Genomic DNA, 16,972 nt, shown 5'->3' with positions numbered 1-16,972 from the left:
CAAAAGAATGTGCATTCCCTTGCAAGGATCTTTTTAAACCGTCTACCCTGCTCAGCCCAATAGAATGAGTGGCAGTAAATCCATCTTCCAAGCTGCACAAAGAAACTAGTCCTAAGTACGCTGCTAGCAATGGCAACAGAAGATCACTATGTGAATCAGTGAAAATGTTATTCTAGTTTCGACAGACACTGACAGCTACACAATGAAGACCTTATATTGAGCCAAGGAATGCTAACTTGTGCAGTTAGCAGCAATATTAATTAGCATATTCACTTAAATGGGGATTACAATGTTAATGCTTACCTGGTCCAGAAGGAAGTGAGTGTTTCCGTCCCGACGGATCTTCATGTCCGGTATGGGCTTTCCATGCGCACGGCATTCAAGTTTCACCTCTTCTCCGACCGACACTGTCGCATTCTGGAATTCCGTAATTCTAGGCTTCACTGAAATTGGATAGAAAAGAACTTGTTACACCATGCATGCCAATGAAGGATTAAGGCATTACTGAACTTTTTAAAAATTACGGGCCTGGATTGCAGACTTTGAGCATGCCAAATTGCTTGCCATATGTTCTACATCTTCCTTCTATCGTCATCGTCACCCATCATGCACCTCTTTCTTACCTCTTTCTTTCCCTCTTCCCCTTACCCCAATGCCGAGTAGCTGGCTAGAGGAATATACCTCAGGCCGACCTCTCGGCATTTCGTGTCATTAAACTTCTTTCTCTCTTAATGCAGTAAGGTGCCCACAGTCAAACAAGGTACACAGGCACAGATGGGAGTCAGAATGAATAGGCTAAAATATGATCTCACTGGACCCTAAAGAGAATCGGAAAGGGAAAGCAAGCGCTGAATCAGTTGCTATCGGTTGACTGATTAATTGACTCATGTGGTTTAAAATCGCGACGCGATAGACTTATGAAAAGCAGCTTAGTGGAGGGCTAAAACATGAAGAGGAAGCCTTACCAAATACATGAGAATTGAGAGATAATTTTTTCCAACAACCATATCCCCAAATTTGATGAGATTTGTCACATTTAAAAGCAAAAGTCAAATTCTAGGGACTGTAGGAAACCGATTTTTTTTTTATTTAGGCTATCAATCTTTCAATAAATAATACTGAAATTTCCAAAATTTAGAATATAAAACTGTCACAATTATAACTCTAACTTGGCAATGAAAAAGATATTGCAATGTTCTAAACTGCACATAACACATCTAAGGCGGACAAGATCGGTGTGTTGCGTCCCGCTCTGCCAAATACCATTAATACGCGAGTAGTACTTTTGCAAAACCCTTGTAAATGTAACAAATTCACCTAAGCTGTAAATATTTATGTAAAATTTGTTTGCTTGAAACACTTTCACCAATGCAGTTTGCAGAACTGTGATGTGTTTTTGGTGCAGAGTTGAACTTTGTAAAGTTAGTGCTTCTATTTTATTTTCAACTTTCAGCAATCTGTTGTAAAAAGTGACAAAATCAAAATTTTGCTTCCTGCAGTCACTAGAATTTACCTTTTTAATGAGCAGCACATTTTATTCAAATCGGTCCAGCTGTTGTCTCATAAAAGCATTTCTCCGGCTTACATCTATCTGAATAGGCAGCAATGGAGTTGGCCCCGAGCTAGAGCGTCCTCTCATACAGAGTGTTTTTAGCTTGAACAATTTTTTTTTATTGCGTGGAGCATACATAACAATTTGCCATGTTCAAAGGAATTACCTGAACAGGCAGGTGTTACTTGCATGGCACACCACAAAGTAGAGGTGGCTAATTAAAAGGATTCACTCAGTTTTATATTTACTCACTTTAAGGTACATGTTACAAATGAGAAATTGAAGCCAAGCAGTAGTAGCATTCTGCCTGTTTAGCAGAAATCCACTTTCGAGGTATAGTAAAATTCCATTAATGCGACTGGTTAATTCAATTTTTCAGTTAATTCAATCCTGACTGGAGGTCCCAGCCGGTGCAAATGCATTTCTATGGGACCAAGCTTTCATCTTGATCAGAAAAACTGGACTTCTCCAGATAATTAGAACTTGACCAATCGGCACACAAGTGCCTGTATCGCATTCACAGTTTAAACCACAGCTGGTGCAATTAAAGCTTCTCCATCGACGCGAAAGTAAACAACGCTTAAAAAAAAAAACATCATCACTTCCATTCGGAACAGGAAGCTGCAGCTACGTAAGTTCCGCTTGACGCCGGAAGCTAAGGGTGTGAGTGGGAGAGGAGCATTGAGGATGAGGGTAGGTTGGCGGTACTTAACCTGGTCGGCGGAAACGTGTATGGAGGGGCTTTAGTCACACCATCACCGTCACACTATTGTTGTCATAGTAGACATGCATTTGTCATAATGCCGTCCCCATCGTTCCATCGTTGCCATCTAACTCGTGACATGCCGTCGTCATGCCATTGTTGTTACACAGGCTTCAAGAAACAGTTGTCGTGATGCTATTGCCATCGTATGCTCATTGTCATCCCGTTGTCCTCATACCGTTCTTATGCCATCATCATCATCCTTGTCTTGTTGTCATAGTCGCCATCATGCATTTAATGTCATACTGTCATTGCACTGCCATGCATTTGTTCCATCCTTGTCAATTTAACTTTGACATCCAACTCTCGTAGTGCCGTCGTCACTACGCTGTCATTTTACCATTGTAATCACTTCAGTAATGCCATCCCATTGTCATAATGCAGTCGTCCTCGTCAAACCGCTTTAATCGATCCATCAACATCAATCCTTTGTCATTATTAATGAGCACTTCCTGTTGGGCTAGTTGGTGGCTGTTCATCATAAAACATAAGGATGCCAAATAAACGGACACACACAAGAGAAGAGGACGGGACAGGGTGCCTTTGTCACTACATTGTAATCAAGCTGCCATCATGCATTCGTGATTATGCAATCGTGACATTTAGGGTGGAAGCCTTAGGTGGCTCATGCCCTCAATAAACTTGAAAATAATGCATTGTCCGGTCCGCTGGTACAAAACTAAGCAATCATCAGCAATGGGTCATACCCTACCTAAGCAAGCAAAAAGTACTGTTGTTCAACCTTCTTGTAATGCAGAGGGTACAAGCACTCATTAAAGCAAAGCATACAGAGCATACATTCATTGCAATCATGCATACAATGTACAGAAACATGGCGTCCATCTTGTCTACGTTTTATTCTCACTTCCTTCTTCTCTTCTCCTGAACCCAGACTCCTGCGCTTCTTCATCTTCTATTCCAAGGCTCATACCGCTTCACCCTTCCAGGTTTCTTTTGCTAACCCCTCCTGGGGTAATACTTGAAAACGTTTCCAATCGAAGCACATTCAACTGAGCCACGTTCGCCAATGTACCACACAGTCTTCAATATTCCTTTCTGAGTGGCCGTCTTTGTCACAGAGTAAGGACCATAAAATTTGGCATTGGATTCTCTTACTCCTTTCCTCGACGATCTGGAGATTTTCTAACAGCCCAAGTTCACGGTCCGCCTGAAGAATAGGGGTTTCTCCTGAAGAAGCGAATTGCGGGCTGCATCCCAAGCCGCTGGTGTAGGAGCGATTGTGATGTCTTACAGCTGCTTCTAAAGAGCATTTCCAACCACCAGGGAAACTATCGTACATCCTGATGTATTGTTTAACATCTCGTATAGCACGCTCGGCAAGCCCATTCGCTGCGGGATGGTATGGCGCACAGAACTGGATTGATATATTATGGTCTCGAGCCCATCTTGCTAGCTTTTCGCTCTTGAACGCTGGACCGTTGTCACATACAATTGTCTTGGTTGTCCTAAACATATCCCGTTCGAGAAGGGCGATGACACTATTCGCATCTTCTTTTCCTGCCCGTGCCGCGACCATCCTGGTGCATTCATCTATGGCCAGATGAAAAGCTTGCGTTTTTCGGACTCCTTCTCGTTTCTTATTTAGCTCGGCGAGATCCAGGTGTATAACTTCAAAAGGCACGTTTGAGTGGCAAGGTATTATCATGGCGTCCGTAGGCTGCTTATATTTCACTTTGTTGATTTGACAAATGTGGCATGAACGAACGTACCGATTGACGTCGTCTTTCATGTGAGGCCACGTAAATCTCTTGACTAGCTTGTTGTAGGTGCGCCAAAATCCGTCGTGTCCTCCAGATTCTGGGCTATCGTGGTACAAATAAAGCACCCTGGAAACCAGCGTTGGCGGGACTTGATAGCGACCTTCCCTAAAAATCAATTGTTCAGTGCCTTCCCACAATTTAATTTCATTGATTTCTGCCGATTGTTCGTTGTTGGCCTGTATCATCAGTCTAGACAATGCATCTGCATCAGTCAAAAGGGGTCCAGGTCTGTGGGAGATGGTGAAATCGAACTGCTGCAAATAGTTCACCCATCTGGCGATACGTCCCTTAGGTTGGGTCATATTCAAGAGATGAGTGAGGGCTTGGTGATCGGTGAACAAAGTAAACTTCGCACCTTCTAGGTACGTACGGAAGTACTGAATTGCTTTGAGGACTGCAAGAGCTTCCTTTTCAGTAGTGGTGTAGTTGACTTCAGGTGGCTTGAGGGTGTAGCTGTAGTAACCTACTACGTGTCGCTTTTCTCGGCCGGATGCTTCTGGACATTTCTGGTACAAGACTGCACCTGTCCCATAGTGTGAGGCGTCGGTATTCAGTTCAAAGGGTAAAGTGAAATCTGGTATGCGTAGAATAGGGTCAGCAGATATTCTGTGCACCAGATCACGGTAGACTCTCTCACATTCCTCATTCCACTCAAATGGAACTTCTTTCTGTGTTAGGCGCATGAGGCATCTTGTTTTGATAGCAAAGTCTTTTATGAAGGGCCTGAAATGTCCTGCTAATCCCAAAAATACACGCAATGAGTGTACGTCATATGGTTTTACCAGTTGGTATATCCTCTCGACGGACTCTTGTTTCGTGCTTTTGGTAGTCCCATCAAAGACTCTTCCAAGAAACACCACTTTTCTTTGAAAGAACGCACTTTTCTTAAAATTAACCTTGAGGTGTGCCAAGCTCAAGGCATTTAATACCTGGGACAGGTGTGCCTGATGCTCCGTCTCTGTTTTGGAGAAGACGATAATATCGTCTATGTACACGTTACAAAAGACACCTAGGAAAGGCTTCAGGACTTCGTTCATAATCTTCTGGAACCATGCTGGTGAGTTTTTCCAGCCGAAAGGAAGCCGGTTATACTCGTACAGGTCGAAGGGCGTGATAAAAGCAGTGTACATTTTTGTTTCTTCGGTTAGCGGGATCTGCCAGAAACCTTTGCACAAGTCAATACGTGAAAAACATCGGCAACCACCTGTCTCATCTATAATCGTGTCTATCTTCGGCATGGGAAATGGTATAAGTTCTGTCTGTCGGTTGAGAACCCTGTAATCTGTGCACAGTCTGAAAGTTCCATCTTCTTTCGGCGCAATAGTTATGGGAGAGGCGAAGGGTGACACCGAAGGCCGGATTATATTGGCGTCTAGCATCTCCTGCAATTCCTTCTTCAACCATACCTTGCGCTCTCTTGACATGTTGTAAGGTGATTTTCGGATGACGGTCTTGTCGGTGAGTTCGAAAGGCACCTTGTGTGACGTCATCGCCGGTGGATAGCTTCCTATGCATACTAGTTCAGGATAGGTCGTTGCAATATCCTCCGCGCAATTGACAACTCGCAGGTTATCCTTTCTATCCGGCTGTGTCTCTTGCCTTGATAGTCCTTCCACTAAAACCGCATCGTCCCAGTATACGTTGATTTTTAGTTTCTTTATATCTGGTCTGGATAGCAGAAAGTCATACGTCACCCCCTCAATCACCAGTACTTCACTCGCTATTTCATGACCTTGGAACTCTATGTTTACTGAGGTCCACTGATTATGCATTGTCACTTTTCCATCGTAGCCTTGCACCCGTAGTACTCTTCCACTATGCAGGTGACTTGCATCTACCAGCTTGGCATTTATTATAGACACAGAAGCACCGCTGTCAACCAAAGCCATCATGTGTCTGTTTCCCACTTTCACAGGGATGTGAAGTAGGCTAGAGCAAGTTAAATAAACAGTCTCAGTTGTGGTCATCGGGTCGGACTGATCACCCTTGTTTATCAGTTTTTTGTCGTTGGAGCCTCTTCAGCGTCCGAAAGTAGGGGAACAGGGTCGCTGTCGATGTTATGCACCCGACCTCTGGGAGCGCGCCAACCCAAGCTCTCTGTGCCGCCTGCAAGGCGGCGCGGTTCTCGCTGATTACGGCTTGACCAATCCGTGCCGGACCGTGTGAAGTGACCGCTTGAGCTAGCGTTTATATTTTCTTCTGAAGTAAATGATATGTCGTGAAGGCACTCCAGGAGCCCGTCCATAGTTTTAGGTGACCGTAGTTGCACTTGCTTCAGGACTTGCGCGTGCAGTCCGTGCATTATTAGTGCTACTACGGCAGACGGAGGAAGCATAGGCTCGGCCAGCTTTAAAAGGCGGCATTTGTCAAAGAAATACTCTACGAGGGAGCCTTGCTTGAATTTGAAATTAAGCGCGGCGTCCCACCTTTGCACTGGGTTGCTTCGGAATGTCGTCAAGAATTTTTCTTTCCACTGATTCCAAGAGTTGCCAGCCTCTTCAATAATGTGCAAATCATACCACTTCCGTGCAACACCGCTTAAGTAACTACGCATGTTAGTAATCTTGTCCTCATTAGAGTGCCAGTTGTTCTTTCCAGCGGCATATTCATAGAATTCAAGCCAACCTTCTGGACTTGATGACATGCCGTCGAATGCATCAGGTTCTACAAATTTAGTCACTGGCTTCTCAGCGTTTAAAGAGCTTATAAGCGATGTCACCAGCTGGTTTTGTTGCGAAATCTGTTCTTGTTGTAGCCGAAGTGCTTTCAAAACGAGGCTCACCTCTTCCGTCGACGGCTGTGATCCAGAGTCCTTCCGACGCATCGGTTGAAGAACTAATTCGTCGAAGATCACCAGAGGCAAGTTCACGTTCACAGCACCCTTCCGACGTAGTTCATCAGGGTCCATGGAAGCCTTCTCTAAAACCAGGTTCATGAGTTCTGCCGAGTTGAGTTCGCGAGGTAGTTCCACCGCTGGTTCATCTTCAGCTTGGTATCTCGAAAAGATGATCTTGTCCGCGGAGGTCTCCTCAAGGAAAAATCTCACCCACATGTTGGAGTTCGCTGTCGGCTGCGCCAAAATAATGTAGCGTTCCTACTTAAAGGACACAGTAAACGTAAAGCATTGCTGTGGAACTGGCGTCCATCTTGTCTACGTTTTATTCTCACTTCCTTCTTCTCTTCTCCTGAACCCAGACTCCTGCGCTTCTTCATCTTCTATTCCAAGGCTCATACCGCTTCAAGGGTAGGTTGGCGGTACTTAACCTGGTCGGCGGAAACGTGTATGGAGGGGCTTTAGTCACACCATCACCGTCACACTATTGTTGTCATAGTAGACATGCATTTGTCATAATGCCGTCCCCATCGTTCCATCGTTGCCATCTAACTCGTGACATGCCGTCGTCATGCCATTGTTGTTACACAGGCTTCAAGAAACAGTTGTCGTGATGCTATTGCCATCGTATGCTCATTGTCATCCCGTTGTCCTCATACCGTTCTTATGCCATCATCATCATCCTTGTCTTGTTGTCATAGTCGCCATCATGCATTTAATGTCATACTGTCATTGCACTGCCATGCATTTGTTCCATCCTTGTCAATTTAACTTTGACATCCAACTCTCGTAGTGCCGTCGTCACTACGCTGTCATTTTACCATTGTAATCACTTCAGTAATGCCATCCCATTGTCATAATGCAGTCGTCCTCGTCAAACCGCTTTAATCGATCCATCAACATCAATCCTTTGTCATTATTAATGAGCACTTCCTGTTGGGCTAGTTGGTGGCTGTTCATCATAAAACATAAGGATGCCAAATAAACGGACACACACAAGAGAAGAGGATGGGACAGGGTGCCTTTGTCACTACATTGTAATCAAGCTGCCATCATGCATTCGTGATTATGCAATCGTGACATTTAGGGTGGAAGCCTTAGGTGGCTCATGCCCTCAATAAACTTGAAAATAATGCATTGTCCGGTCCGCTGGTACAAAACTAAGCAATCATCAGCAATGGGTCATACCCTACCTAAGCAAGCAAAAAGTACTGTTGTTCAACCTTCTTGTAATGCAGAGGGTACAAGCACTCATTAAAGCAAAGCATACAGAGCATACATTCATTGCAATCATGCATACAATGTACAGAAACATGGCGTCCAGTCAAGTGGTATGAAAAAAAAAACAACCATGTGACCTTCTCAATGGCTCGCACCCCTGTAAGGGTGAGGCTACAAGTGCTCAGCAATATGAAGCGAACAGTGCATGCATTCACTGAAATCACCCACACAATACATAGAAAAGTATAAGTTTCAATTCCCTGCTGAGAGGATGCAATGTAAAGTCAAAGAGAAACGTCGCTGGCATGAGTATGACCTTGCTAAACGAGTGCGCGAAGCCGCAGCTAAGCGCTGAAAAGGAGCTGAAGAAAGCGAACTGTGAAAGCAGCAACGCGAGAATGCAAGACGGAGCATTACCAAGTGTGCCAGCAGGCTTTCACCTTCGCATGCTACAGGAGTGTAACAAGCTGCCCTTTTGGCATCTTGTTTGGTTGGCATCTTGCCAGATAATTCAATCTTGAATTAATGAGTTAACGGAAGCCAACTGTAGCTGTCCTGAAAATCTGTTAAAAAGTGCATTTACATTACAGTTAAGATCATCCTGAACTGCTTGGTGCATGCATTTGGGAAACAAAACTATTAACAAGAACACTAAAGTATTTCAATTTAGCCATAATACTGTGTGCCCTAAAGCAAATAATTAAGAATTTAACGAGTCATTTTGATTAGCTACGCTGACATTGCGATTTCTCATACGGGCCATTTCTGCCTCTTCAGAAATGCACCTAGGAGGGTGGAACAATGCTATTTCTCACAGACAATTCTTCAAAAAAGTCTGAAACAAATGAAGATTTTTTAAAAAAGAAACGAGCATTATGTTGTCATAAAAGTGCAGAAGTGCAGGTCAGTTGGTGCAGCACTGTCATAGGCGACATAGCAGCAGCACCAAATGACAGGACCAAGAAATAGGACAATGAAATCAATTATTCTGACCACCAAGAACCTAAATGTACCAGTAAACTGAGCCTGTGACTTCACATTTCTGCAGCACGACACCACAGCCACCGAACCATAGAAGCAATCACCTCCCTAAGGCACTTCTCCTGCAGTATGTGAGGCCTGCTTACCGATGATGGCAACAGCTATCTCGCGGGAGTCTGTGCCAGCTGGGTTCAAAGCTTGGCAGCGGTAGGTTCCTTCGTCCTCCCTCCTCACACTTGTCACCTGCAATGCAAGTCCCGCGGTCACTCCACAGCTGCATACCTTTCAGCACACTGTGCGCAGGAGCTGTACACATGGGAAATGCGACAGCGCAGAAGAAAAAGTACTGATGCTACATATAGTGAAATTCCGATACAACAAATGTGGGTATATGACATGTACCCACAATTATAGGCGCTCCCGCAATTGTAGCGGGGTGCTCAGGATGAATTTTGACCACTTCGGGTTCTTTAATGTCCACCGTACAGGAGCGTTTTTTGCATGCTCGCCCCAACGAAATGAAACGGCCGCAGATGTGATCCAACCCGTGGCCTCATTCTCAGCAGCACAATGTCAGCCACTAAGCCACCGTCGAAGGTTAATGGCCATAAGTCCTTCATTACATTAAAATATGTGAATTTTCACTGATACAGTGAAAATTCACAAAAATGGCATTACAACTACATTGAAATTAAAGGGCCTAGCGTTGCAAGGAGGATATGTACAGACAACAAACAAAGAAAGAAATTTTTGAAATGTCCGAGAGCTGTGTTCAAGGAAAACAAACCGACAGTTTTAGGAACTACAGATAAAACTGTCTTTGCCCCGTTTCTATACAGCCTGCGTCTTACCAGTACTCACCTGTGCGGCAGAAACCTGGAGGCTTACGAAAAGGGTTCTACTTAAATTGAGGACGACGCAACGAGCTATGGAAAGAAGAATGATAAGTGTAACGTTAAAGGATAAGAAAAGAGCAGATTGGGTGAGGGAACAAACGTGAGCTAATGACATCTTAGTTGAAATCGAGAAAAAGAAATGGGCATGGGCAGGACATGTAATGAGGAGGGAAGATAACCGATGGTCATTTAGGGTTGTGGACTGGATTGCAAGGGAAGTGAAGCGTAGCAGGGGGCGGCAGAAAGTTAGGTGGGCAGATGAGATTAAGAAGTTTGCAGGCACGGCATGGCCACAATTAGTACATGACCGGGGTTGTTGGAGAAGTATGGGAGAGGCCTTTGCCCTGCAGTGCGCGTAACCGGGCTGATGATGATGATGATGAATACAGCTTGTAACAAACTGAAAAAAATATTAGGGATTCTAGGACTCAGTACTGCTCTCCTATTTAAATCGGTGGCTTAATCAGATGTGCTGTGTACCTGGTGCAACATTCTATATGTCAGAGCTTATTGCTAGCTGCATAGGTTCAAATTATGCACACACACGAAAAAGAGAGAGGACGGGAGATTGAAATTGATACCTGAAGAAGGCCGGCCTTTGAATCCACTTGAAATCCATTCACTGTACTCAGGTTGCGGTTGGCCTGAAACAATAATTGCAGGAGAAGGTCTGTTTGTACAGTACACATGACCAAGACGTCACACATCTATATAGAAATTGAAACAAACAGTGATATCTGTTTAAATGCTACAATATGTAGAATGCATTAATGATCAAAACCACTGCCACATTGGGCAACCCATCAGGAAATGCGCAATACACTGAGCAAGATGGGAAACTGCAGCAGTATACTAACATAGGTGATAAACAGATGCCAGAAGATCAGACGTTTCATAACCAAAGAAAGCCAATATACAAACAATCTTTATGCAGATCATTCAACCTCAATTACCTTCTTTTCACTTACAAAATAATGACAAAAAGTGGGCAAGCTATAAGCCAACTCAACTGGGAGCTCTTAAAAAGCCTTCTAGTAATTGCCTGGATTTTTCTTTAACCTTGCACCCAACTGCATTCAACGAAATTATAGCACCACTGGCATGTGCAAGTTTTCTACCATGCAGAAACTCTAAACCACTTGACGTACTCTTGAACGATCAGTTTCGGCAATGTCACTTTCAGTTCGCACTTATTGGACCGGATGAGCGGACTGGCTGGTTGAGCAGTAAGTCATGCAAAATGGATAGCATCGCTGAAAGTGATTGTCTGTGAATACAACCACCTCTTTGTATCACTGTGAAGACAAAAGGCAACATTATCTGCAAGATGTGAGCATGTGCAACTTGCCTCGCAATCATGCTTTTTAATTTAGCCATGCTGTCAATGTGATCCCGTTTACTTTCCGAGCCATGAAATGCTATTGCTGCCAGGAACATTCGGGATTTACAATGAGAACACTGTCACAAACAGGAAGATAATGAAGAGAACTGGAAATAACTTTGTGTCTCTTACTTGATGACATAGTAAGTGAATGCAAACATGCACACCAAAAAAACAAAAATGAACTGGAAACAAATGCTACTCTCAACTGTTTTATTCCATAATGTCGTCATGAAAACAGTTGAAAGTAGCACTTGTCCTGTTTGTCTTGCTCTTCTTGTGCGCTGTGTGTTTGAACTTACCATGTCAAGTATGTGCCCTAAGAAAGTCCATTTTAATTTTACTGTATGTTTACTTCATCTGTTCCCTTTCCTTTCTTTGTGCCACTTTTCTTGTTAGAAATTTCACCTAGTCCAATATGAAGTCCTATTAGAAATCCTTTAACGGGATTCAGGTTAATGACCGAGTGCTAAATGTGCAAAACATTAACACCCGACACTGCAATAAACCAGTTGGTAGTCTGCACTCCTTCTTTCTGTATGCCTCGTCTTGTGTGGTGTCCTATTTCCCTAATATTGCAAATTTAGCAATCAGTCATTAGAATGAACCAACCAGCACCTCAAGACATTCTAATCGACTCAGGTTAATTTGATTCGATCCCAGCCAACACCCATAGATATTTGTAAACCCAAACTTTCATTACAGTAAAAGCTCATTGATTCCCAACTCGTTAATTCGAAATTTTGGATCATTCGAAATAGCCACCGCAGTCCGTCAAACAATGTATTGAAAACAATATGCAACTCATCCCACGACTTCACACCGGAATCTGCACCACCACCGACAATTCCAACTTCGTGCCATCATGGATGGGGAGAATGCTAGTGTGCGGGAGCACGTTGGCGACAACTGTCGCTGCGCAGCTTTGCTCTTTCTATCTGCAGCTGTCTGTAGCAGATCGATTCTCTCGCTCTCTCAAGACCTTCAAAGATAAAAATGCAGGCGCGGCACAGCGTGTTTTTTATTTGTTTAGTTATTGCGAGAGCAGTTATACGGACACTCGAAGCACATTTCTGCCATCGGCACAGGCGTCGGCGTCACCGTGAGTTTCCGTTAAAGTTCAAGGGCAATAATGTCGCCACGCACCCTACGCCGTATGTGCGAATGAAAGCGTGCGAGGGGAGCCGACGAACGCAGCTCTATTTCGCCAACGCGAAAGGGATGAATGCGAAGAGGAAGCGCACCATCTTCACTCGCGTGCAAAGCGCCCAACGTTGCCTGGCACCTAGGGGGCCGGGGGGCTGGTTCCCTCTGGCTGCAACTGCGCATGTGGCAGCTGCGCGTGGTCGTATCTTGAGAGCGATCTGCGTTGGGGTCAGTCCAATTGCGCCAGTGCCTCGTAGCTTTGTGCATGCTGCGTGTTCTCGGCGCTCACTTTGCGCTGACGCGATTGACAGCATGACTGTCGATTCGGTCGCTGCTATTGGCACGTTTCCTTATGCCAGCGTTTTGACAGCGAGTGTCCGCAGTCATCGACTGTGATGTGTTCGTGTTTGCTGTGAGCGCTGACACCATACTTACTATTTTATTTATCATGCGATTTTTTACAAGTGGATGTGGCCGACAACAGTTACTATCCTTAATTAATACGGCTGCCTTCTCATTTGCTATCGCAATTGATGCTTCGCCTTTCAGGCGAAACTTCGCTTTTTTCTTTACTTTTTTTCGTGTTACATCTTGGAGGCTATGCTCTTTATCTACGAGGTCTTCTGCTGAGAAGCGGCACCAGGTAATGCCAATAACACGGTGGCCATGACATTTATCGGCGCTCACAGTACCAAAAAGCACAACCTTTGAGAGTCGTGGCTATTACTCAAAGCTAAGCATCGCTGGCTGGATGAATGGATGTTATGAGCGTCCCCTTTGGAACGGGGCGATGGGTTGGCCACCAAGCTCTTGCCTAATGTCCTACCTAGGATAAAAAATGAAAAAAAAAAATGAAAATGAAAAAAAAAACTAATTTTCTAACCTTCTAGTGAACTGTTTTGTGTGTCTCCGTTTTTTGTTGTTTCCCTACTTTTCTTCCACCAATCTTCCAATCGCCTCTTACTAATTTCTATTGCAGACATGCTTACTTTCCCCCTGCTCTCGCTGAAGCCAAGAGCTTCAAGGAGGCCAGTGGTGCCTAAACCGACTGCTCGGTAGATGTCTTCGCATTTTAATAAACCATGCTCCATCGTTTCCCTAGCTTTACCGCAGCAAATACATGCTACTCTTCCTTATATCTCGCTTTATAGGTGCGTGTTCTAAGGCATCCAGATCTCGCTTCGAAAAGTAATGAGCTTCCCTTTGCGTTATCACAGATTGTTTCTTAATTGACTTTGTTTTTTTCCTCTTAAGTAGTTACTCATGACAGGTTTATTTTCCTTTGCCGCCATCCATGAGATTATTTCGGCCTCTCTGACTTTGCGTTTGACATTCTTGGTTGCTGTGTTGCCAACCTTACAGGCCGCATACTTGCTAGTAAGCTTTCTAATTCTTTTCCTCCACTGTGAGTCAATCACCCTCTCCATCCTCATCATGTGCATCATAAACAGCAGCGGGGATAAAGGGCACCCCTGCCTCAGTCCCTTATTGATATGAACTTTCTCCTCGCTCCTCATCCCTTCCCATTCAACGCAAACGGTATTTTCTAGGTAAATCTCTCTCAAAAGCTATAGACAATCATCACCTAAGCCTTCCCCTTCCAGAATATTCCACAAAATGTTGCGGTCTACGTTGTCATATGCTCCTGTAATGTCTAAAAAGACAACATGTAATGGTCTGCTTTCTAGTCATGATATTTCAATACACCGAGTAAGAACAAATAACTTATCATCCAAAACTTACCTATACTGAAGACATTCTGAAGTTCTCCCAAAATGCCATTATTCTCTGCCCATGCTTGCAGCTTTAATTTGATTGCCTGCATTGCTAACCTGTATATTATTGATGTAATGGTCAATGATCTATACGAGTGAATTCTAGCTCTCTCCCCCTTACCCCCATAAATTAAACTGATTCTGCTTTGTCGCCAACTGTCTGCTATTCTTTTATCTTTTAAAGTTTTTCCCACTGCTTTCACCAGAGCTTCCTAACTTTTTGGTCCTAGATCATTAATCATCCTAACGGGAACCTCGTCTAGCCCTGTCACAGACCCTTAGGAATTTTCCAGTTGAAATTTGCCAGCACCAGGTGCTTGACCATCTGGTTCTCTTTCATGCTCTTTTTCTTCAAATACAAGCTTGTCATTGCCTAGGAAGGATTCGGCTGTTATTTTTCAGATGTAATTTAATGCCACTTCCTCGTTCAGTTTGTTTCCATCTTCGTCTAGGATACGTGTTTGGACGCCACCCATATGCGTATAGTGGAATTCACCAGCATGGAGCCGGTGCATCTAGGAAAATACAACGAAGACCAACGTCGCAGCGGGTGGTGATGCGTTTCGAGAGTGCATTTTAGAGCGCAGCAGCCCTCGTTCCTGCAGCAAGCGTTGGCGCGCGGCGTGTACAGGCTAGCCATGCTACGGTGCTTGCGCTGCGCCAGCAAAAATGCCGTACCCACTAGATGGCGACTCCTGTGTCGTCGGCTATTCTCGTCGGAGCATGCGCAGAATGATCCCCAACCCGCACACTGCTTTGAACTGCTGCCTGCGACCATCATAAAAGCGGCATGGGCACCTTTTTTTTTTTCCCGCGCCATGCATTGTGGGTCGGCGCAGTCGGCATGATTAACGCGCAGATGGAGCAAGCGCCATCTCAACGTCGGGCACGTTGGGCCGTGTCCGGTTACGTTGCTTGCGACAGTGCTTCGAACTATAGACGTTGTTCTCGCGAAGGTGATGTAGCGTGTCCACATGCTTGCTCATGCGCATCATCATCATCATCAGCCTGGCTACGCCCACTGCAGGGAAAAGGCCTCTCCCATACTTCAACAACCCCGGTCATGTACTAATTGTGGCCATGTCGTCCCTGCAAACTTCTTGATCTCATCCGCCCATCTAACTTTCTGCCGCCCCCTGCTACACTTCACTTCCCTTGCAATCCAGTCCATAACCCTAAATGACCATCGGTTATCTTCCCTCCTCATTACATGTCCTGCCCATGCCCATTCCTTTTTCTCGATTTCAACTAAGATGTCATTAACTCGCGTTTGTTCTCTCACCCAATCTGCTCTTTTCTTATCCCTTAACTTTACACCTATCATTCTTCTTTTCCATAGCTCGGTGCGTCGTCCTCAATTTAAGTAGAACCCTTTTCGTAAGCCTCCAGGTTTCTGCCCCGTAGGTGAGTACAGGTAAGACACAGCTATTATACACTTTTCTCTTGAGGGATAATGGCAACCTGCTGTTCAAGATCTGAGAATGCCTGCCAAACACACCCCAGCCCATTCTTGTTCTTCTGATTATTTGTCTCATGATCCGGATCCGCCGTCACTACCTGCCCTAAGTAGATGTATTCCCTTACCGCTTCCAGTGCCTCACTACCTATTGTAAATTGCTGTTCTCTTCCGAGACTGTCAAACATTACTTTAGTTTTCTGCAGATTAAATTTTAGACCCACTCTTCTGCTTCGCCTCTCTAGGTCAGTGAGCATGCATTGCAATGGTCCCCTGAGTTACTAAGCAAGGCAATATCATCAGCAAATCGCAAGTTACTAAGGTACTCTCCATTAACTCTTATCCCCAATTCTTTCCAATGCAAGTCTCTGAATACCTCCTATAAACACGCTGTGAATAGCATTGGAGAGATCGTATCTCCTTGCCTGACACCTTTCTTTATTGGTATTTTGTTGCTTTCTTTATGGAGGACTACGGTGGCTGAGGAGCCGCTATAGATATCTTTCAGTATTTTTAGATACGGCTCGTCCACACCCTGCTTCCGTAATGCCTCCATGACTGCTGAGGTTTCGAGAGAATCAAACACTTTCTCGTAATCAATGAAAGCTATACATAAGGGTTGGTCATATTCCGCACATTTCTCTATCACCTGATTAATAGTGTGAATATGGCCTATTGTTGAGTAGCCTTTACGGAATCCTGCCTGGTCCTTTGCTTGACAAGTCTAAGGTGTTCCTGATTCTATTTGCGATTATCTTAGTAAATCATTTGTAGGCAATTGACAGTAAGCTGATCGGTCTATAATTTTTCAAGTCTTTGGCGTCCCCTTTCTTATGGATTAGGATTATGTTGGCGTTCTTCCAAGATTCCGGTACACTCGAGGTCATTAGGCATTGCGTATACAGGGTGGCCAGTTTCTCTAGAACAATCTGCCCACCATCCTTCAACAAATCTGCTGTTACCTGATCCTCCCCAGCTGCCTTCCCCCTTTGCATAGCTCCCAAGGCTTTGTTTACTTCTTCTGGCATTACCTCGCGCTACATCCGACTATATAAGCGCCTTAACGGAAAAATTTTTTTCTGACTTTCACTAGTTTGAATTTTGCATAATTCGAACTCTCGTAGCATCCACACGGAATTCGAATTAGGGAGCTTTTACTGTATTTTTATCCTAAATTTGGCCTTCGT

General features: G+C 44.4%; 1 protein-coding gene across 3 annotated transcripts in view; it reads right to left on the bottom strand.

The window, feature by feature from the left end:
- Fas2 (fasciclin 2) overlaps positions 1 to 16,972 on the bottom strand; it is a 192,804-nt gene that overhangs the window by 65,913 nt on the left and 109,919 nt on the right. For all 3 annotated transcript variants that reach the window (XM_065450683.2, XM_065450697.2, XM_065450689.2), the window contains exons 6-8: positions 10,609 to 10,671; positions 9,278 to 9,374; positions 304 to 443 (exon numbers count right to left, since the gene is read on the bottom strand). In XM_065450683.2, the coding sequence (XP_065306755.1) occupies positions 304 to 443; positions 9,278 to 9,374; positions 10,609 to 10,671 (300 nt within the window). The remainder of the gene's footprint in view (positions 1 to 303; positions 444 to 9,277; positions 9,375 to 10,608; positions 10,672 to 16,972) is intronic.

Source organism: Dermacentor albipictus, chromosome 4, assembly GCF_038994185.2.
Source record: "Dermacentor albipictus isolate Rhodes 1998 colony chromosome 4, USDA_Dalb.pri_finalv2, whole genome shotgun sequence".
In the NCBI taxonomy this organism is placed as follows: Eukaryota; Metazoa; Arthropoda; class Arachnida; order Ixodida; family Ixodidae; genus Dermacentor; species Dermacentor albipictus.
The sequence above is the reverse complement of the archived record's forward strand: the minus strand, read 5'-3'. Positions and strand labels throughout refer to the sequence as shown.